Genomic DNA, 20093 nt, shown 5'->3' with positions numbered 1-20093 from the left:
TTTCATTCACCTCGAAGCACTACGCTATGCCTACGCAAGCGAAGCGCAGTTGATGAGGAGCAACTCTGATGCTTAGTGACCCCTATCGCTGCAGGGCTCCCTAGGCCCGCTTCACTGTTGAATGCAGATCCAAGATCATCACTTCTATGGGTTTTCACTGTCTGACACCATTGAAGAGTCTCCAGGCTGATGGTGTCCGAGTGTGGTCTCTGAGTCTCCCATAGAGTTACCAGTGTGCCTTGCTGCGATTGCCAATCGCCCAGCAGAGGGGCATTCGCAAGTCCAATGCCTACCTAAGTTAGGTAGGTAACCTCAACGGTGGCTGCACCGGGACTTTCGGGGTATGCGCAACTAAAAAATGTCCTAATGCAAGGGCCCAAGGCTAGCCCTGATGATCATTCACTCGTACACCGATGCATCGATTTGCGTTAGCCTAGCTACACTATTCCTATGCTGACTTCACGCACAAAGTGGAACAAGATCAAAGTTCTAGCTTGGGAAGTATCAAAGATATAGGTAAAGATGCTCTTGGGGAGGCAACCGCCATCCGCAGGTGGCCTCAACCACAGGCAGCAACGCGGACGTGACTCCTCGGTCAACGACCTGAACTCACTCAACTCGATGTCAGGCATCTTCTTCTCCATTTACACACCATCATTACAGACACAACAATGATGCCGACTAGGCGTACGCGAATAGTTTGCATCTCTGATACGCACAACCAGACGCCAAAACTGCCTGCTGGCGACATTCTCATCCACGCAGGAGATCTCACAAATCAGGGCACCTACTCGGAACTTAGGAAGGCGACCAAGTGGTTACAGCAGGCAGACTTCAAGGTCAAGATCGTCATCTGCGGGAACCACGATGTCACTTGCGACATTCCCTTCTACCAAGAACATGGGAAGTATTTCCATAACCAAGACCTGGAAGATCCTCAGCAATGCATTGCTCTCCTCCAGTCAGATCCTTCTGTTGTCTACCTGAAGCACAAATCAAAGCATATCCGCTTTACTCGTGAAGATGGTGCTGTGACCTCTTTGAAAGTGTTCGGGTCTCCATACTCACCTGCAAGAGGATTGTGGGCCTTTGGATATGCACCAGAAGAAGCATTGGGGCTCTGGGACAAAATACCCCTCGACTCAGACATTGTGGTCACTCATACTCCGGCCAAATTTCACCGCGATGAATGTAGCGAGCGCGGAACCGCTGGCTGCGAAGTACTTCGGGAGACACTATGGCGAGTCCGCCCTCGGTTGTTTGTTTGCGGACATGTACATGAGGCTTACGGGGTTGAGGTTGTGGAGTGGGACTTATCGTCCCTAAATGTCGGCTTCAAAGAGGCAGAAGTCCGGTATTGGGATGACCCTCAGGCTTCAACGAAGAAGCAATACACCGTTGACATATCTTCGAGGGCAAGGTCCGTGGCTCTACGAAACGATGGCAGCGTTGGAGATCTGGTCGGTACCGGACAGCTTCCCCGTGTTCGTGGCATTGAGGTTGATGGTCCCGCGGATGATGTGCTACATGTTCCTGAAGGGAGGAAAGCTACGCTGCCGAACCCCCCAGAGCCCTGCCAACCACCTTTCCGCGACTTTGAGAAGGCACAGATTCCTATATCTGCAGAACCGGAACGTATCCATATCAAGCAACTCGCAACTCGGGGGCACGGCGGTCTGGCCTCGAGTGCTCGCTCTGACCAAGAAGCAATTTCCGGGCGGGAAGGAAGGATCGAAAGCTGTATTGTGAATGCAGCTTACATGGCGAACAATTGGCCTCACAAAGCTGGAAAGAGATTCCACAAGCCTATCGTTATTGATCTTGAATTGAGTACAGAACCTCCACCTTCGCCACAAGCTAGAGATTGAAGGCTCTCACCATGCCTGGCAAGCAGGCGATTATCTCAATGAGAGGACTTCCACCCTATATCTCCTCGACTCCGCACCATTCCGCAATGAACAGTGCAATTGCTGTTGTCGTTCTTTTCAAGCTTTCGATGCTTACCCACTCATCAACACCATGGATGTTCCCCGACACATTTCCGTACACCAATGCTGGAATTCGGTCGTATAAGGTGTGAATCCGGGCATCAAGATAAGCAGTCGATGTCTGATACTCGAGCTCCTGCCCGGTCACCTTCTGGTGTGCCTTGCGGAGGAGTTCTTCAGCCTCGGTGCCCGGCTCGAGCACATAACCCCTGCAGTTGTGTCAGGAAGATGTCTGATTAACGAAAACGGCCAATTATAACGCGTTTTCATACTTGGACCACCGTGAAGCGCAGGGAGACTTACTCAGAGAAGAAACCATTCCACGTCAACTTCGGAGTATTCTTGCTTAGGAACGCATCTGCACTCGCAAAGTCTGCCACCTTCTTCTCTATCTCATCTGCAGCCGATTTTGCACTGACACCAGGAGCGATTGCGATGCGACAATCGAATCGGCACCAGGAGGGAACTGAGCTTGCCCAATCGCCGCCGTTCACAATAGCAACATTCAAGTCTATGAGAATGGTGTTAGTCAATTGTGACTGTCTTGACTGCTCGACACTGGCGTGGGAGAAGGGGGAAACTTACTTAGAGGATGGGGTTCCTTCTCGAAGTATAATTTTCCAATGTTTCTCTTGTTCCAGTCTTCCTCCAACTCTCTCAACGTACCAACAACCTTCCAACAAGCATCAATGGCGTTGACTCCATTGGCCATCTCTCTCACGTGCGTTGGTCGCCCGCGGACCTCGACCTGGAACCATAAAACACCCACATTTGCCCGCACCAACTTCTCCTGAACCGGCTCTGGTATCAGAACAGCGTCGGCCTTGTATCCTTTCAGATGCGTCATCAGTGTCCCGTTGCCCGTGGATTCTTCCTCCACGACGGACTCGATGATGACTTCTGCGGCGGGCTGGAGCCCGGCTTGATGCAATGCACTCATTGCCCACAGCATCGACGCATGGCCTCCTTTCATGTCACCACCACCTCTACCGTAAATGCGATCTCCCTCAATATGGCCGCTGTACGGATCCCGAGCCCACATATCGACCGGTCCAGTCGGAACCACATCGATATGCCCATTCAAGATCAAGCTCTTCCCTTTCGTTGTCTTCGGTTTGTGCACGCCAACCACAATCGGCGCCCGGGAGTGTGTGGGGCTGAACTTGCCTGCCCCAACGTGAGCCGCGAGTGCTTCCTCGTCCATCTCGAATTTGACCGGATTCCACCCTTTGTCGGCAAATTGCTGAAAAATGAACTCTTGGATCTCCGTCTCGTCGCCTCGCTGCCCCCCAAATTGGATCAGCTTCTGGGTGTATGCGACTTGCTGATCGAAGCCATCCGATACGGATTTGGTGATAGCCTCGACTATGTCACTTGATAGTTCTGGCATCGTGAGATTGGGTTTCCTTCGACGGCTGTGTTAGATTCCTTTCGAATCCGAGTGATCCCTCTGGCGAGCTCAGCAATACCAGAAGATCAAAACAGGAACTCAAAGCCTACACCTCTGAATGAGACGATCAATTGGGTTTATATCATTTCGTCGGCATCCAGGTCCGTCTCCGCACGGGCATCTCCATGCCAATCCTCCACCTTTTAGGTTTGTCAAGGCCGGTCAACGGGCGCTTGTGTTGCTGATTCGTCGACACCCTGCCTTCTCAATGGGGCAGAGAAGCTATCAATTATCTGTGTGAGAAGAATGCAGACCATAGCCGTTGGATTACGGGTGATGAGGAACGTAGAATGGTATCTCGAGTCAATATATATCGTGTCGATGCTTAGATGAGACTTTCGCATCATATTAAAAGACATGGGCACACCCGTAATATCAATCCGAAGCCCGATACGCCTGTCGCAATGCATTCTCCCAGAGTCACTCACTGACCCTGTGCCACAATCACATTGGCCCAGAATTGTGTTTATCACAAACTTGGCCTCGATCGGAGTAGAAACCTGCTTGATGGATATGCGTCGCTTTCCCAGTCTTCTCGTCAAAGAGATTGAAGCCAAAGTTGGCGGCGTGCGGTGGCGTGTACAGATGTAGCGACACCGCGACTTCGCTCGACGATGGGTTGAAGACTTTATGCAGGCCAATCTTATCGGAGACATACGTGACTTGATTCTCACTGTATGTGCTCTCTCTGACTGGTTGTGGAGGCGTCGAACTTCTCTGCGTCTCTGTCTCCACCTCCACTTGGGTCTCTGACGGCATGGCGTATAAGGTCTCCCTGAGCGTTCCTTTGAGGATCTTCATTACACAGTGGGCGTTGGCGTGGTCGTGGATCGGGCTGCCTTTGCCGGGATTCCATACAATGACCAAAAGATTGGATTTGGAATTACCCTCGTCGACGAGATTGCGTGTGTAGTTTCGGCTGGGGTCGGCGAAGGCATATTGGTGCCATTGACTTTCATCGGAGATGTATCTTTCCATTAGGCGGATTAGGTCGTTTTCGTCGACGTCGTCTGAGTTGATGCCCGAGGATGGGCCTAGGAGGTCGGACAGAGACCGGATGAGATGGTGGAAGTCATCGGATCGGTCGATTGAGTGAATCTTGGCCTGGTGCTGGGCTGGATAGTGCTCGGGACGGAGGTGTCGCTCGACGATGTGCGGCGATTGTTGGTGGGATATCATTTCGGCGTAAGACGGGGAGATAGGTGTTTGAAAGGCCGAAGTAGGAGTTTGAGGTTGTTGGAGTAGAAGATCGAGAGAGTATTTGAAAAGGATGGTATGAAGGTCAATCAAGCGATACGTGACACGAAGTCTGCGGGTCTTCCCAGAGTGCCAATATAAATTGACCACGCCCTTCGATGGCGGTGTACGTGTACACCTGATCTTATCACAAGGATGCAGTTTCTGGAAAATAACTTGCGAGGTGGTGAAGTTAAGAATCCTCCAATCACCACACTATTGCCTACGTAAAGAAATGGTCGTATTGACTCACGGATTGGACAATGAAGCCTGGTGTACTGCTAGTGTTGATATAAGATCCTTGATCTGATCGGGCTTCTCGGAGTCGGGGATCAAAGAAGAATTGTATATCTTGAGATTCTTGACCTCGACGCGTACGTGAGTGGTCTGACTTGCGGCTCAGGTAGTGTTCCATAGATAAGGACAACAATCAATGCGATGTCTTAACTAGTATCCTCGATGGCGAAGCGTAAACGTGCTCATCAGCGTCGTAGTATTGTACTAGAACAGATTTTTCCAGCCTGATGGAGCCTCAGGGCACAAATAGTGAGAAGTTATGGCCTGCACGCGCCACGCAATGCCACCTTAGCGAGTCTTTAGCTTCGTTTTGAGCCTTAAATAAAGGCTCTCCAGGCACCCTGGACTTGGTCACGGGACTTGGATCCAGGTTTGACCATCACCAAGGCGAGTCCAGCAAATTAGGCTAACGGCTCCCCTCGCGTTTAGGTGCCCAACGTCCCTGAAGCACTCAGGACCGGCTTTCCCCTGCGGCGATGACATTCATCAGGCTTTCCACTCCGTACCTTGCCTCTGGCAATGCGGGGCAAATCTTTCTCACAACTTTTCTCGACAACACTCGCCTGCAACGCCCATCATCATCATTGATTATCCCAACACACCGGCGCCATTACCAGTCCTCCGTCACACAAACTATCACAAAGGCTGGTTACACAACGGCAAACATAGTCGACGTACCTCTCACTCTCCGAGTCATCCCCCTAACCGATCCCCAGGGAAGGTTGTCTCGACCACAACCACAGCCACGGAAAATCGAGATAATCCAGGGCCAAATCCACCAGATTTTCCCTTCGCCTAACCGTCCCGTCCTTCTCCTCTCCTCATATTCATTTCTCCCAACTCGGTAACTACCCCCTTCGGACAAGATGGCGACCACCGTGGACAAGATCAAGGACATTGAGGCCGAAATGGCCAAAACTCAAAAGAACAAAGCCACATCGTTCCATCTTGGTCAACTCAAGGCAAAATTGGCCAAATTGAAGAGAGAGCTGTTGACGCCCACGTCATCCGGCGGAGGCGGTGGCAGTGGCTTCGATGTTGCAAGGACCGGTGTCGCTTCGGTGGGGTTCATTGGGTTCCCTTCCGTGGGCAAGTCCACCCTCATGAGTCGCTTGACAGGCCAGCACTCCGAGGTCGCAGCCTACGAATTTACTACGCTCACGACCGTGCCTGGTCAAGTCATGTATAACGGCGCCGCCATTCAGATGCTGGATCTGCCCGGTATCATTCAGGGAGCCAAAGACGGCAAAGGTCGTGGTCGTCAAGTCATTGCCGTTGCCAAAACGTGTCATTTGATATTCATCGTCCTTGACGTGAACAAGCCACTCACAGACAAACGTGTTATCGAGAACGAGCTGGAGGGCTTTGGCATTCGCATCAACAAAGAGCCGCCGAATATCGTGTTTAAGAAGAAAGACAAGGGCGGCTTGAACATCACCAGTACCGTCCCTCTCTCTCATATCGATCATGACGAGATCAAAGCCGTCATGAACGAATACAAGATATCATCGGCCGATATCGCCATTCGATGCGATGCCACCATTGACGATCTGATCGATATACTTGAGGCCAAAAGCAGAAGTTACATACCAGTCATATATGCCCTCAACAAAATCGACGCTATCTCTATCGAGGAATTGGACCTGCTTTATCGTATCCCCAATGCTTGTCCAATCAGCTCTGAACACGGTTGGAACATTGATGAACTGCTTGAGCAGATGTGGGAAAAGCTGCAACTCAGACGTGTATACACCAAGCCCAAAGGAAAGCAACCAGACTACAGCGCCCCCGTGGTCCTCAGAAGGAACGCATCCACCGTGGAAGACTTCGTAAGTCGATGTGTTTGGCCTTTTGCTTATGCAACCTTGCTAACATCCCTCTCAGTGCAACCAAATCCACAAGAGCATCGTCGAACAATTCAAAGGGGCCATCGTTTATGGTCGCTCTGTTAAGCATCAACCGCAGAGGGTCGGCCTATCCCACGAATTGGCAGACGAAGACATCGTCACCATCATCAAAAAGTGATAGATCCAACTGATGCTCTGCACCTTTTGCGGACAAGGACACGGCAATTCGCAAAGTCCAGAACCTATCATCGCCGTCGACTGCATCGCTCGAATCGATTGAAGCACGCTCAAGGTTTCAATCCGTTGCATGCCGGACCCGTTTTCGGCTCAATAAGGCTTAGATGGCTGGACTTCCGCTGGTCCCCGCGCCCCTGCAGCCAACTTCCTATCGGTCGCCCTAGCACTGATCTGCACCAGGGGCTTTACAACATTGAAAAAAGCAAGCAAGAAAAGACCGTGCACCGAGTGTTGAAAGCCCTTTTCACTCGATTATTCGGTTACTGGGCCTGTTGGGCTGAGTCAGGGTATCCGGTGCAAGGCGCATCTTTTTGTCTGGCGGCTAGGCGGTTCTACTTGTCGTGCCACCAGCCTGGACGGAAATCGAATTCATTTTCCCTCCCGTCCGCGTCAATGCTCATATTGACCGCGTACGAGAGACTGCTTGATCTAGTCCTGGTACCGGTCGTGGCACTTCACGACTTGAGGAGCCTCGGTCTTTTGGGTAGCTTCAAACATGTCGGTCAAGCTGAAATGAAGAGGTACGAGACTGCTCGGGCGCTCTAGCAAGATGCATCAAGTCTCAGGAAATCTTTCCCTTGTGAACTATCGATCCGTCATGCCTGCAGCATTTATGTTACGCTTGCGCTTCCGACGACAGGCATGAAAAAGATTGGGAAGAAATGAACAAGCTCACGGTACAACTACGCGCTTATTGGCTGCCACGAGAAAGACGGTTTGGCGTGCATAAGGCGAGCAGCAGTCTTCGTGTCGAGGACGTTATTCTTGTATGTTGCAAGCCAGATGTGCGCCACAAGGAACACTGCAGCTGTCAAACTCGTGGATGTCGTGGATGGGTGTACGACATGTGTCAACTTTAACGAGCCAGCTCCCCTCCGGTCCATCTGGAGACATGTGGACTTTGGTGGCTTGACAATCCTTGCTGATAATAATGTCGGGCATTGTTTGTCAAATAACATCGCTCTCGGCTGGTTGATCCAAAAGCCCCTCCAGCCTGCTGCCAATAGGCGTTCTGACAAGAACCGCCCGGAGGAACCCCGTCAATGGAGTTTCGCACATTGCGATGCCAGGTTCCCGACACTATGGAGAAATGCAGCTTTACATTTGTCGCTTCGCCATGGTTGAAAGAAGTAGACAATAGAAATACCATCAGCAAAATAGCGGCATGGCCAGGTACAATCCAGGCGGTACGAGTAGTGTCAGCCTACTTATGGCAAGTCCACCATACTAGTAACTTAATATGATCGCAAGCAACAAATGAACAAAGATGAAACATGTTAGCTTCGTAGCTGCAGATGGCAGGTGTCAGATCAACAACCCGCGGCGGGAAGGTGCAGTGGTCAGTGCCTCTCGACATCGAATTCCACCATCATTGACTGACGTTAAACGTCTTTGCAAATGTCTATTTTCCCCTCTTTCAACTCACCCACCGAGATTTGATCACCCTATTTCTCCTTCTGCATTATATCATGCGCAGCGAATGACGGCGACGTGATCAAGCACATCATGCAGTGGCTTCCTCCTCTAGTTTCAATGCCCGAGAATTTACTCGCGTGCCGAATTCGGCGTCTTCATGAGACAATATTCTATCTCGAGCTAGTACCCTCCTTCTCGTCCGATTTGTCCTTGTCTCCTGTCTTGCCGCCGACCATCAACCATGCTCCCCAAGCCTCGTTTCGACTCGCTCGTCTAGCTGCCCCTGCTATCCCCTGTTCCTGAACGCCCGCCATACTCGCACGAAGAAACTTGCCATCCCTCCCACCACAAGTCGCTAACCAGAAGAGGGCGCCTGCGGTCACTCGAGGTACAAAGGCCATCGACACTAAGGCATAATTGGCCTAACCAGCACTCCGACCACGGCGAGCACCTCGACCTTTCGCCTTGTTCGTCCAGCGAGCACCGCCCAACGCAAGCCAGACAATTGGGCTTGCTACCCCTCGACTCATGCATATTACTGTTGCACAATACATGGTGGTTGGCATTGTGGACTGTGGCTCTGACCATGGATTTTCCTGGACCCCCACGACGGAAACATACCATGGTACCTCAGATCAGTGAAACCGTACGGTCACCTTGCGGATCCGTAATTACAATACGTACAGGAAATCTTTAGCACGCGGAAAGGTCAACAAATGGCTGGCAGACCATCCACTGTCTGGCACGAATACCATGTCCTCCAACGTGCCGTGATTTACCCCAGTGTTCTTTCTTCATGCGATTTGTGCAGCTGAGAGATCCTGTGGACCGAATGATCGCTGCGAAGCCTAAGATCACCCGCGTCATTGCGTCGGCTGGGGGCGGTCCGCCCAGAAGGCTAGACGGCTCGACGGGAGGCCGAAGCCTCTCTTGCTAGGCCTCGATAGACTCGAGACCTCTGCTGAAGCTTCTGTCTAGATTGGGGTTGCCATTCGGTGCTGTCCGGCCTACGCTGCATCATCTGCGTGGGGCATGTCCAATACTAGTTGTACTTGGATGAAGGAGGATAAAGCAAGATAAGTCCAATAGGGGGGTCTGGCGCGAAAGGGCACTTCTACATTTGAACAAAACAGTCCCTCGCTTCGCCGTTTGTCTTCCTCACTTTATCTATATTTCCCTCCTTGGTCTCGACCAGTCCGCCATTATTGCGACCCAAAGTCCTCGACCTGCCCAAGGCCCAAGGGTACCGTGGTAGCCGACATTCAAGGCAAGACTCCACGCCTCACACAGTGACGATCTGGACCGTAACTGCCAATTTCTGCCGACGACATATTTGAGCCAACAAAAAGCCAGTAGTGGCTGCCAGGGATCAACACATCAGGGCGGGTCCTTCGACGAGGGAGGACTTGCTGACAAAACGGTATGGTTCACCCGATATCTGTTCATGATTTTAACAGTGAGCGTTCTGACGGTAACCTAATGAGGTGCTAATTGAATGAGCCTTTAGGAAGTTTAGGGCCGTCCCTCCTACCTGCCGGCCACTAGTCTCCCCTAAGCTTCCCGCTTCATAGGCCCGACTGCCGCCCGTTGCTCTTAGCACCCACACCCACATCCACATCCTCACACTTACGAGTCTTTACCTCGAACACGAGTTCATCTCGAAAACTGGTCTCTCAAGAGAACCATCTGCCGGAAGACTCTCGTCAGGATCAACGGTTCTGGCCGAGGCACGAGCAGAACTCTTTGATCTGTCGCTCGTCGACATTCTCCAACCCCAGCTCGTCCTCCATTGAAATATCGACCCTTCAACCGACCCTGCTTCGACCACCTGCAGCCTAAGCTCACAAAGCAAAGCCCCTCACGCTCACACCCAGGCCCTTGTCGAGCCCGCTTTAAGCCCTGCCCGACCTGGCCCATCGAACCACCCTGGTCTAGCATTTTGCTGCCTCAGGTCGACTAATTCGGCGTGCACAAGAATCTCTGATTCGTCCTCAGACGTCGGTCCTGCATCCCGCATACTCCACACCACCCATACCTGAGACGACCGTTCTCTTTCATATGCTCTTTCCTTTCTCTCAATTCGAGACTGTGGTAACTACGACCCCATATTGCCGCCCTTTCCATTCCAACCTTTCCTAAGTCTTGAAGCGTTTTGAAGATCAGAGCTTCCGGCCTTGGTGGAGTTTACATTGAGGCTGTTGCGGGTACTTGCATTGCTCAGCAGCAGCGGCGCCACTTTGGCATGTATCTGCCAGAGCAGCTGGGCATTTGCTTGACTACAACGGCTCCCAGGACTTGAAGCTCAATGCAGGTCTTGATGAATATGCCACCAGATCAGGACTCACACCATTCTGGCTACGGCCAGCATGGCTGGATGAATGTCCCTGGTGCATACACCTCCAGCCCTCAAACGTCCATGTCGCCGATGCACGAGCTGCCTGGATTCGACTATCATCCGACCACCCCGATGCCAATGGAGCCAGCGTACAATATGCATCGCCCATCACCGTTTGCTGCATCGCATGCGCAGATGCCACCGCCGTTGATCATGCCACACAGTGGTCTGTGGCCCAGCATGTTGGCAAGTCAGCCGCAAACGGCCTTTCAAACACCCATCCTGCCTGCTGGGCCACTGCAAACTCCTTTGTCAGCCAGCACGGGCTCTGACATGACACCGACCAGCGCCAAAACCACGACTTCTCGCCGCAAATTGACGGATGATGAACGCCGTCAGATGTGCATCGAGGCCGAACAGAATCCGAACATGAAGCAGACTCAGATAGGAGGTATGTAACTGTGAATTCGCAACGATCTAGTCTGACCTCTTTGTAGCCAAGTTCAATGTGGAGAGGAGGTGCGCCATAGCTGCCGGATTTGTTGGTTTATGCTGACATGTCACAGCACTGTATCGAAAATCTTGCGTCAGCGGGACAAATATATGCATCCGCAACCGAAGGAAGAGAGTGCGAGTCCGGGGAAAAAATCCAAGGCAAAGCTACCAGACTTCGAAAAGACCCTCACCAACTGGGTCAGAAATCAGCAGAAAAAGGGACTGCCCATCACAGATGAAGACCTTCGGAAGCAGGCCCAAGTATTCTCCTTCAGCAGGAGCGACCAGGTCGTAGTCTCCAGCATTGCCTGGCTTGAAAAGTTCAAGCGCAAGAACCATCTCGCTGCTGCATCTAAAAGCGACGGGAATGGCACTCTGCCAGATTCGAGCAATGCTTCAGCAGCGCAATCGCCTCTTGAGGCATCTCCAGGCTCCTCCGACGGCCTTGTGTCACCTCCAATGTCAACGATAGATGAATTGGGACACGATGCAGCTACGAAATCCGAACATACACAGGACTTTTTCGATTTTGACAAAGCAAAGGCATCGTTTGGCCATTCTCCAACTCTGGACCAGGATTTCCAAGACAGTCTGGAGCAAGCAAGCGAGAATGTTCTGTCTCCTATGTCGCCCGAAATCGTGGAGAGCGCCTTGGCATTGTTAGATATGCCTGAGGGTGCTATTGGAATACCCAGTCGCCAGAGGAGCCAGACCTACCCCCATGTCCCAAGCTTTGGAACGAGCTCGAGTCCGTCTTCGTCGCATCAGAAGGCACCAGCCTTGCCTATGCGATCTTTGACATCTGTATCTGAGACTGCGCCATCCGCGATTGACCCTCGACAGATGATGAAGAGGCATAAGAGCGTGCCGGACATACACTATCCTGAGCAGCCACGCTTTTCCTCTATGCAGCCGCCTCCACTACCAAGGTCCGCCGACACATCGCCCGTCGGCGATCCTCTATCACCATTGGAAGATGATAACATCCGGGCCCTCAAAGCTATCAAAGAGCTTTTGCAACGGAATCCCAGCGTGGCGGAACCGGATGACTACATGGCTATTGGAAAACTGATGGAGAAGCTCAGGATTCTCCGACCAGCTGCAGCGACGCTTCCAGGTGGGATGCATCCTATCGATATGGTGGACAGTCCCAGGCTCTCCAAGAAGAGGACTTTTCTCGGCATTTCGACATAGGCTTATCTGTATATCTTCGATACTTCGAGGCATTCCACCCATCTTTCCTTGACACAATCCTTGAAACAGATATCAATGTTGAATGTGGTTCGGTTATCCACAAGTGACACGACGCAAATGTCATATATATCCAGGCCAGGTCCCAGGAGAAAGGGGTCTTTGGACTCGCAAGAGGTCATGTGGTTCCCTGCAACGTCAATGGCGTGGTAAGCACAGGGAAACAGCATGAACAGGCAGTTGCAATCTGCCTGATCCGATTGGACTCACCCCGACGGTGTCATTTTGGAAGAGCCTGTGGGCTCTAGGAATCTTTTTCAATTCTTCGGTCACAGAACGCACCAGCGATTGCAGGTGATGATCTTTTAGACATACCCCAAGCCTCGTGGCAAAATCTCCTTTTTCTCTTTACGAGGGCATGTCTGCATCAGGGAGAGAAGGACAGAGCGCAAGCGGGTGAGAGACCGATATGATCCGAGAGGCTTTCTCTCTCGTTTCGAACTACTTTGATCTGTGTGAAGATTGTAGGATAATACTGGGATTTCCTTTCTCTTTCTTTGTATGAGCTTTGGAAGACAGGCAACGATGCCTGATGGGAAATGCCGGGCAACGTGTTGGACGTTGTGGTTCTGGATTTACGAGCATATAGGGGTTCTCTTTCTTCCTCTCTTTTCCCAGGACACATGTTGGACCATGTGTTTCCTTGATGGGCTTCTGCATGACTTTCTGTAATGGAAAACGATTCGAAGTATGAATGAACTGTGTCTGCGCAGGACACGTACGGCCTCGGCAGAGAACGTCTGACATAAAGGCATCTACTTAGGCCTCAGGGATGAGTCATGGTTGCAGGTTTTGCAGTCAGCAGTCCAAGTACAGTAGCATGGTCCTTCTGGAAGAACATTGCAGATGGAGATTTTCTTGTCGAGGCGAGACAATTGCAAACCTCGCCGATCGGTCGACCATTTCCGTATAAAACGTCCCGGGGTTGGGCTTTCCCTGTGGAGGAAGTGAGGCTCGCGAGATCTCAAAGCAGCCAGGATTGACGTCGACGTACCTGCCGATCAGATGAGGCAAAAAAGACCTCAAACACCCCAACGAGACTTCCCTTCTGTATTCTGACTCTTTGTCCACCTGTCAATTTCGCATCATTCATGGCGTCCTGGTCGATCAGAGTCTACTGCACTGTTCTAACGGGTATCCGACGGGCTCTAGGCCCGGGAGGAATGGCATGTTCCACCATTTGTCACCTGTGAGTCTAGCTGACGTCCCGTTTCACCTTGATGCCCAACCACATTCACCGCCGAGCATACTGCACGAGCAATGGTTAGAACGAGATTGCCCAAGAATCTCTCCTGCCATCATACACAGGTCTGTCGCATCTTGCCACGGAATCACTGCCCTTCCGTGCATTTGTGCTACCAGACTCCTGAACGCCTCCATCAGGGTGGCTGACTGCTCGCCACTGAACAAGCACCATTCAGCTTCACTTTACCAACAGAGGAACTTCACGCAGCTTCTTTTTTCTTGCCTTGCTTTTTGATCATCTTGGCTTTCCCTTGTCTCATACATACTGCAATGCAGGCTATCTCCTTCGCGATCAGCCTTCTCCCTTCAGCGGTCCCCTGTCATCTCCTCTCACAGCCAATATCACACTGTGGATCTATCCCACGCAGCTTCTGGGTGGAAGAACGGTACCCGCTTCCGCTGCGCCTCGCGTTGTCCAAAAGAGCTAGGACCTTCGGAACAAGAGCAGACAGGACTGACAGACTAGGGGAGACCAGTTCTCCACGGCGATAGCTCGAGGGACTGGCAGAAGGATGCCGGGTATCTTCTCCCAGCTGCAAAAGGCCCATTCGGAAAGGAACGATCCTTCAATCAAGCTAGTGGTGGGCCACACATGCCTTGCGGCCGTGGGGGGACTGGAATGAGACCGTCACTCCTGAACGAATTCCAGAATCAGTCTCGCCTTACTCTGCCAATTTAGAGGCATCCTTACCTCGATACAATGTGCAGCAGGTGGTCAAAAATGCACGAGGTACCCCGCGAGCCTGTTTCCAGAAAAAGTGGCACGGTCTGACCAGTGTCGCTCGTCAACTGCAAAGGAGTGTTGTGTCTTATTGTCGTCTCGAAGTCCTTCGCACACAACGAGAGAGCTTTATGCATTGTCAGAAAGGATGTCACCAGCTCCATCGTGTATCCCTACTGGCTTGCTGTAAAGGCACCCGTTGTCGCCAACCTGCAGAAGTTCATTTTAAATGGTCGATGGGCTCCCTGTCAGACGGTGCCACTTTTTCTGGAAATCGGCTTGCCTGTCAATGTCATTCTGACCTGGTCTCTGCAGACTTGTCCTTCACCGTGCCACGCAGCTCTATCCAAATCTACCCCAGCCTGGCAGAACCAACAGTCATGTGGCCTGAGGTACGGTAATCGTACAGCAAGACAATATCACTGACACTCGAAGGCTCCTCGTTGGTCCTGCTGGTCCACAAGTGGGCGCGGAAGGCTCCGGTTGGACGTTCGATGTCAAGGATCGTATCATGCGAGTGAAGCTAGAAACACGCGCACTGATGACCCCAGGGCTCAGGGACTCAGTGGCTGCAGACCATCTCCGCTAGGAGACATGCAGGTATAGTAGGTAGATACGTAGCAAGGCCTACCTGCACGATAGACATGCCCACGTCGTATGCACACATGTGTCTGCATTACGCCCAAGGTGGCAGAGGGCTTGTTCTTACAGAGCACCAAGGAAAAGGGCTGCCGCAAACATTGCCATTGGCAATCTAACAGGCATCCATTGGATCAATCGCATAAACATCAATGCTGCTGATACGTAGAGCCGACCGAACGTGTTCTAGCCCTCCTGTCATGCTCATGAGCTTGCATTCGGGCAAGATCCTGAGCGAAGCTCTACCCTAGAACGCAAGGATTGACACGTTGTCGGCCCTTTGGACAACAGATAATCGTAGCAGTACAAGGATATGGATTGCCATCGAAGCCAAAATTCCCATCAACAATGTGGCTCGACAGGACTGAGCACAGTAGTCTCTTTGCCTGTATTGCTGTTCTGTATATACACTTTACCACATCTTCCACCATCTTCTGTGCATTACGACACTCTTCTTGGTGGTGGTAATCTGTAGTTCGTCGACCGTTAAGACGCGGAGGCTGGGAGGTTCATGCTCATCTCCTGGCAAGGCCTCTAAGTGATCTACGCATGATGCGACAGTGAGGCTCGAAAAGTGGGCTGTAAAGAGACCACCGCCATGGATAGCAACGCTACTCAAACGCGCCAGGAGCTCTTAAGCTTCTCGTAAGTTAAAGAAGATAATTCAGTGACTGGGTGCTATGTGAGCAGAACCTTGACGGGGGTTGCCTATATGCATGAGATCTTGTACAAATTATACAGAGCAAGCAAAGAGACAGGCACATAGACAAATGGCGTTGATCAATTATGAAAGAATAGAGGCAATAGACCAGGTTGTATTCGGGCACTAGGTTGGACTGGTACTATGCTAATGACCTTGTTCGCTGCAGAGGACTCACTACTTTTCGCCATTGATAGTGACTACTACGTCTTCTCCAGCGGCATCGCCACATACAAGAACACCCCTTTCAGCCAAAAGCTCGCTGGGGGTCTTGTGCTGCATCTCTGGCACGAGCCTTACCAAGACATGTTCAAGTATAGAATACACAAGATACTTGTTCATTTCGACATCGCTTGTCCAAGATAGCATGCTTTCCTCGATTTCGAGACGCATAGCTCCATCTTCGTCGTCTCGTGCATGGGAAACAGCTAAGAACACTCGCGCAATGGGTTTGGGAATGATCGACAGTATATCGCTGGCGGCCTGGCAGCGGATGAGTCGCGCTTCTTCTTCTGTTGGTGGTGGAGGAGCCGCAGGACCGAGTGTGTTATTTGGAAAGAGTATGGCTCGAGTCTGTAGGAGCAAAGGCGGCAGTAGTGAGGATGGGAAGACTTGCGTGGCAAGAGTGTTGTGTAGAAATCTGTACGAAGAACATGCGTGATTAGCATTCTCTCAGCACCCGAAATAGATGTGCTCATGGTAAACACGCGCGAATGCAATGCTAGACTGCGCTGGAAGCGGCTCTCAGGACTGCCGCAAAGAAGCGTGCTTCGTTGTGGCAGCTTGCGACAGCAAGACGCCTCCCAGGGTTCTGCCAAACTTGCCCCGTCTCAGGCCATTACATTGATGCCTCTTCTCTCTCGAAAGTGCCCAACTTGCTCGCCACCGCCCAAGATTGTCCATTGTTCGGACCTGGATTGCAAGACTCAGTCCAACCCACGTGACTCGGTGCATGTGTCTGCGCAGATTCGCGCGAAAAGCCTTGCGGGAACTCGTGACGGCCCAGGTTAGGCGGGTAGAGTACGCAGCCGTGATCGAGAGCATGTGTTCGCCAACTGGTGGGAGCATTGTCCGTTGCAAGAAAGGTAGTCATGCGAGGATAGGGCCTCCAAAACGTTCTAAATTGTAGGCACGTTCTGGCCAACAGGCGTGAAAGGTAGCCCCGAAAAGGTTGCAAACCAGACATCACTATCCCAGGATCAAGGTCTTTGAACGACAAGTGCAGAATATGCAACGACCCATGTTGTGGTGTGAAGATTTCCACCCAAAGGCTAGACAGCAAGTCAAGTCGAACCTCGAAGCGCCACTTGCGACAATGATCAAGTTTAGAGGCGAAGTTCACCACGAGATGTTGGACAACTTTGTCCAGGCCCAAGTTGGAAAGCTCAAGGACGGTGTTGAGTCCGAGGACGCAAACTAATGAACGTTGTAGGCCTGTTGGAGTAAGACCGGAGAACCCGCTTGTGCAGTCCACTTGGAGGCATGTTCTTGAACCAGCAACCGAAAGATAACGGGACCCCAGAGGATCACCTGTCAACGAATCCATGGTTGATGTAACACTCAGGTGACGTAAAAGGATAATGTACACATGGTGATCATCTTCAATTGCGGAGCCCTTGTATTATCGGCAAGCCCCGTAGGATGCTGGCCTCGGCCAAGTGCATGGGAAAGGTCTCGAATTCGGTCATCAGACCAGCAAGTCATGAGCAGAAAACAAGTTGTCGCAACCAATAGCGCGGAAGAACCGGTCGATTTTTCGAAAAATGCCGCAGCCTGGTCAGACCATTGGTCCGTGATGCTGAATTATCTGCTTTTTTTGGGAATTTCCCGCTGGCTGAGAGCTTCACTCGTTCCAAGGCGGAAATTGAAGAGCTTCGAAACCACGAAAGTCATTACGTCGGGGTGGTTGGTCGAGAATGGTCGCAACGCTCAAGACTTCAGGAAGCGGCACCTCGTGGAGGCACAAAGAAGCGAGGGCGGGGCCAATCCTTGTCGCCTCCTTCTTGCTGTTTGGAAAAGTGAAAAGTCTCCTTGTCCGAAGAGAAAAGTGTGAATTTCCAGGTGCTGATTGGCAGCATCGCTGGTTGCTTTTTCTCCTTCTGCCATATTTGCCAACCGATTGTCGATGGGGCCGATCTTAGACAAAGATTTCTGACGGCGAATTGGTGCCCAGAAGACCACGACGACTTGCAGGCCTGGTCCACCCTTCAAAGGATGATGGGGCCGATGACCATGAGGACAAGTGTAGGAGGTGCAAATCAGTCGAATTTGGCAAGGCGCGCATCAAGGAGCGTGTCCAATGAAATGGTGTATACACAGTCTTGACAATACAGGGGCCGGTACTTGTCATGACCTGTAACAGCTGTCATTGGTCGAGGCTGGAAAGTCCTAGTGTTGCTCGAGGTTCCACACCCTCCTTGACTCGAAAGGTGCATGACGAACGAGAAGACTCTCCCCAGCACATGTCTGAAACATGGCTGATAGCATGGGCCATTGGCTGGACATCTTCTGCACCATATCATATGACCATATGCTGATGCGACTTGACTGATAACATATTGTGGAATACTCACCAATCTGTAGAGTTTGTGGTACGGGCAAAAGAGCATGTATCTCCAGTAGAAAAAGCAATGCGCTAGGCCAAGGGTAAAAGGAAAGAAGTGGTACTTACTTGTCCAAGGTCGAGTTCGTGGCACCGTAACCCCCCGGGCCCGCGTTGAGGACGTGCTGCCACCAAGCCAACGAGCTCGCCAGCCACGGCATGCGTGTGGACAGATCGAGGACAGCTGAGACGCAGGAGAACACCCTATAATTGATTACCGCTCTTGGGGATCGACCTTGGGCATCCGGTGCACTCGGTGATGCGACAAGGGGCGGCTTCTGTGTGGACGACAATGAAGTGGAGGCGTTGGCCTGGCGATGTCGGATTCTCTGGGGCAAATGGTGCGCGTGAACCATGCCGACGAGCATGAAGCGCAAAGACTGGTACGCGATGTAGGCGTACTGAAGCAGTCCCCAAAACCACGCACTAAGCGTTGATTGGTGACGCGCCGACGAATGATGCTCTTGATCAGCCAGATTTGCAGATAATAGGCCAAACTTTTCAAGACGACTCTGTCGGTCCCTCTCGTGAACGGATGCCTCAAGGTCGGCGGCGTGCGAAGAATTCGATGTCACAATCCCCACCAGTTTTGAGACAGTGCCGTGCAGAAACCATGGCTGGCATAATTTTTCAGCCAGTGCCTGACCCAAGATTAGGTCGGCGATGATGTCGGTCACCAGTGTTCTGAGACATGTGTTCGCAAGGTCTTCGGTTGGGAGCAGCACCGCGAGAGCCCCTTGGATCAGCAGCTGTCGGTACGCGGCTTCGTAGTCTTGTCGCTCGGTCCGTGGAAGGGAAGGATCGAGAGCTGGGTGTGGATTCAACGAGTGGTAGATTCGTCGGGGGCTTTCTCCGTATTGCAAAACGGCTTGAGCCGTTGTAGCTGTCCTGTATGCTGTGGCGGAATTTGGTCAACATAGAACGACGGCAGTTTCTTTTATGCCAAACATACCCTCAATGTGCCTCTCGACCAACACTGGCAGCTCATCCAGTATCAATTCTGTTATGTCAATTTGTCTTAGTCTCTGTTCGAGGGCCCGACTGCAGTGAGCAATAATCTGGATCACCTCATCCACGAAAGCGTGGTCCGGGGTTATTTTGGAATACCACGAATTGACAAAGTCTTTGATGACGATGGCGACGATGGCATAGAGCTGCACGTCTATCTCGTTTGAGCTAGTGAGTGGTGGTAAGATCCCTTCGATTGGCGCGGGCGTCGCTCTCAAGTCTGTTCCGTTCCTTCCATCTGCCACCAAAGTCCTCCTGATCAGGGAGAGAGTCGCTCTTTCCGAGGTAGCGTCTTGGGCTGTGCCATCCTGACGCGAAGTACTGTTCGGAGGAACCCGCGAGGAGGTGCGAGGTGCGCAAGTGTTCTTGTCGCTGGCGATGACGTTCAATCGAGAAGACTGAGCGGTCGACGAAGACTTGGTCGCTATGGTGGGTAGAGGTGGTCTTGACGAGGAGGAAGTGGTCATTTCAGGACCACAGCAAAGAGCAGCATCGCGCAGATCTTTGTAGTCGTCGTAGGGGATGTCTGCCACTGCCACGCTGGCAATGCAGGGGGCAGCGAGCAATTCTCACCGGTTTGTTCGACGAGCGGTGTGTCAACGTATGATTGGCTCGTCCTTGTCAAT

At 51.8% G+C, this 20093-nt stretch overlaps 6 protein-coding genes across 6 annotated transcripts; 2 read left to right on the top strand and 4 right to left on the bottom strand.

The window, feature by feature from the left end:
• Window positions 1–291: 291 nt before the first annotated feature.
• Window positions 292–2046, top strand: EDD37DRAFT_14334 (Metallo-dependent phosphatase-like protein). Its single transcript, XM_062809595.1, has one exon. It carries the CDS (start codon window positions 672–674, stop codon window positions 1866–1868), a length of 1197 nt encoding a protein of 398 aa, XP_062674500.1. The 5' UTR covers window positions 292–671; the 3' UTR covers window positions 1869–2046.
• Window positions 1896–3484, bottom strand: EDD37DRAFT_14269 (acetylornithine deacetylase). Its single transcript, XM_062809583.1, has 3 exons — window positions 2574–3484; window positions 2292–2499; window positions 1896–2197 (listed from the first exon to the last, which is right to left on the bottom strand). Exons 1-3 carry the CDS (start codon window positions 3376–3378, stop codon window positions 1924–1926), a joined length of 1287 nt encoding a protein of 428 aa, XP_062674499.1. The 5' UTR covers window positions 3379–3484; the 3' UTR covers window positions 1896–1923.
• Window positions 3485–3630: 146 nt separating this feature from the next.
• Window positions 3631–4912, bottom strand: EDD37DRAFT_14202 (cysteine dioxygenase). The gene has a single exon (XM_062809567.1). The coding sequence runs from the start codon at window positions 4615–4617 to the stop codon at window positions 3883–3885; it is 735 nt and encodes a 244-aa protein (XP_062674498.1). The 5' UTR covers window positions 4618–4912; the 3' UTR covers window positions 3631–3882.
• A 734-nt stretch (window positions 4913–5646) lies between these two features.
• EDD37DRAFT_14204 (ribosome-interacting GTPase 1) lies at window positions 5647–7417 on the top strand. The gene is made up of 2 exons (XM_062809568.1): window positions 5647–6800; window positions 6856–7417. Exons 1-2 carry the CDS (start codon window positions 5838–5840, stop codon window positions 6994–6996), a joined length of 1104 nt encoding a protein of 367 aa, XP_062674497.1. The 5' UTR covers window positions 5647–5837; the 3' UTR covers window positions 6997–7417.
• Window positions 7418–16034: 8617 nt separating this feature from the next.
• Window positions 16035–17403, bottom strand: EDD37DRAFT_603530 (uncharacterized protein; the record flags this gene model as incomplete). Its single annotated transcript, XM_062814657.1, has 2 exons — window positions 16035–16497; window positions 16700–17403. 2 exons carry the CDS (start codon window positions 17401–17403, stop codon window positions 16035–16037), a joined length of 1167 nt encoding a protein of 388 aa, XP_062674496.1.
• Window positions 17404–18524: 1121 nt separating this feature from the next.
• On the bottom strand, window positions 18525–19934 carry EDD37DRAFT_644400 (PXA domain-containing protein; the record flags this gene model as incomplete). The annotated part of the gene is made up of 2 exons (XM_062817510.1): window positions 18525–19354; window positions 19412–19934. The coding sequence occupies 2 exons, from the start codon at window positions 19932–19934 to the stop codon at window positions 18525–18527; spliced, it is 1353 nt and encodes a 450-aa protein (XP_062674495.1).
• Between the last annotated feature and the right edge of the window lie 159 nt (window positions 19935–20093).

Source organism: Exophiala viscosa (assembly GCF_022695815.1).
Source record: "Exophiala viscosa unplaced genomic scaffold EDD37scaffold_1, whole genome shotgun sequence".
NCBI lineage: Eukaryota > Fungi > Ascomycota > Eurotiomycetes > Chaetothyriales > Herpotrichiellaceae > Exophiala > Exophiala viscosa.
This window is presented reverse-complemented; position numbering and strand designations above follow the sequence as displayed.

What these genes read in the sequence shown, in the direction of transcription:
- EDD37DRAFT_14334 (XM_062809595.1), top strand. Translation starts at nt 672, where the DNA reads ATGATGCCGACTAGGCGTACGCGAATAGTTTGCATCTCTGATACGCAC.
- EDD37DRAFT_14269 (XM_062809583.1), bottom strand. Translation starts at nt 3,378, where the DNA reads ATGCCAGAACTATCAAGTGACATAGTCGAGGCTATCACCAAATCCGTA. An exon ending in GAAGGAACCCCATCCTCTAA is followed by an intron (nt 2,500 to 2,573) that starts GTAAGTTTCCCC and finishes CCATTCTCATAG; the next exon opens with ACTTGAATGTTGCTATTGTG. An exon ending in TGGAATGGTTTCTTCTCTGA is followed by an intron (nt 2,198 to 2,291) that starts GTAAGTCTCCCT and finishes ACACAACTGCAG; the next exon opens with GGGTTATGTGCTCGAGCCGG.
- EDD37DRAFT_14202 (XM_062809567.1), bottom strand. Translation starts at nt 4,617, where the DNA reads ATGATATCCCACCAACAATCGCCGCACATCGTCGAGCGACACCTCCGT.
- EDD37DRAFT_14204 (XM_062809568.1), top strand. Translation starts at nt 5,838, where the DNA reads ATGGCGACCACCGTGGACAAGATCAAGGACATTGAGGCCGAAATGGCC. An exon ending in CATCCACCGTGGAAGACTTC is followed by an intron (nt 6,801 to 6,855) that starts GTAAGTCGATGT and finishes CATCCCTCTCAG; the next exon opens with TGCAACCAAATCCACAAGAG.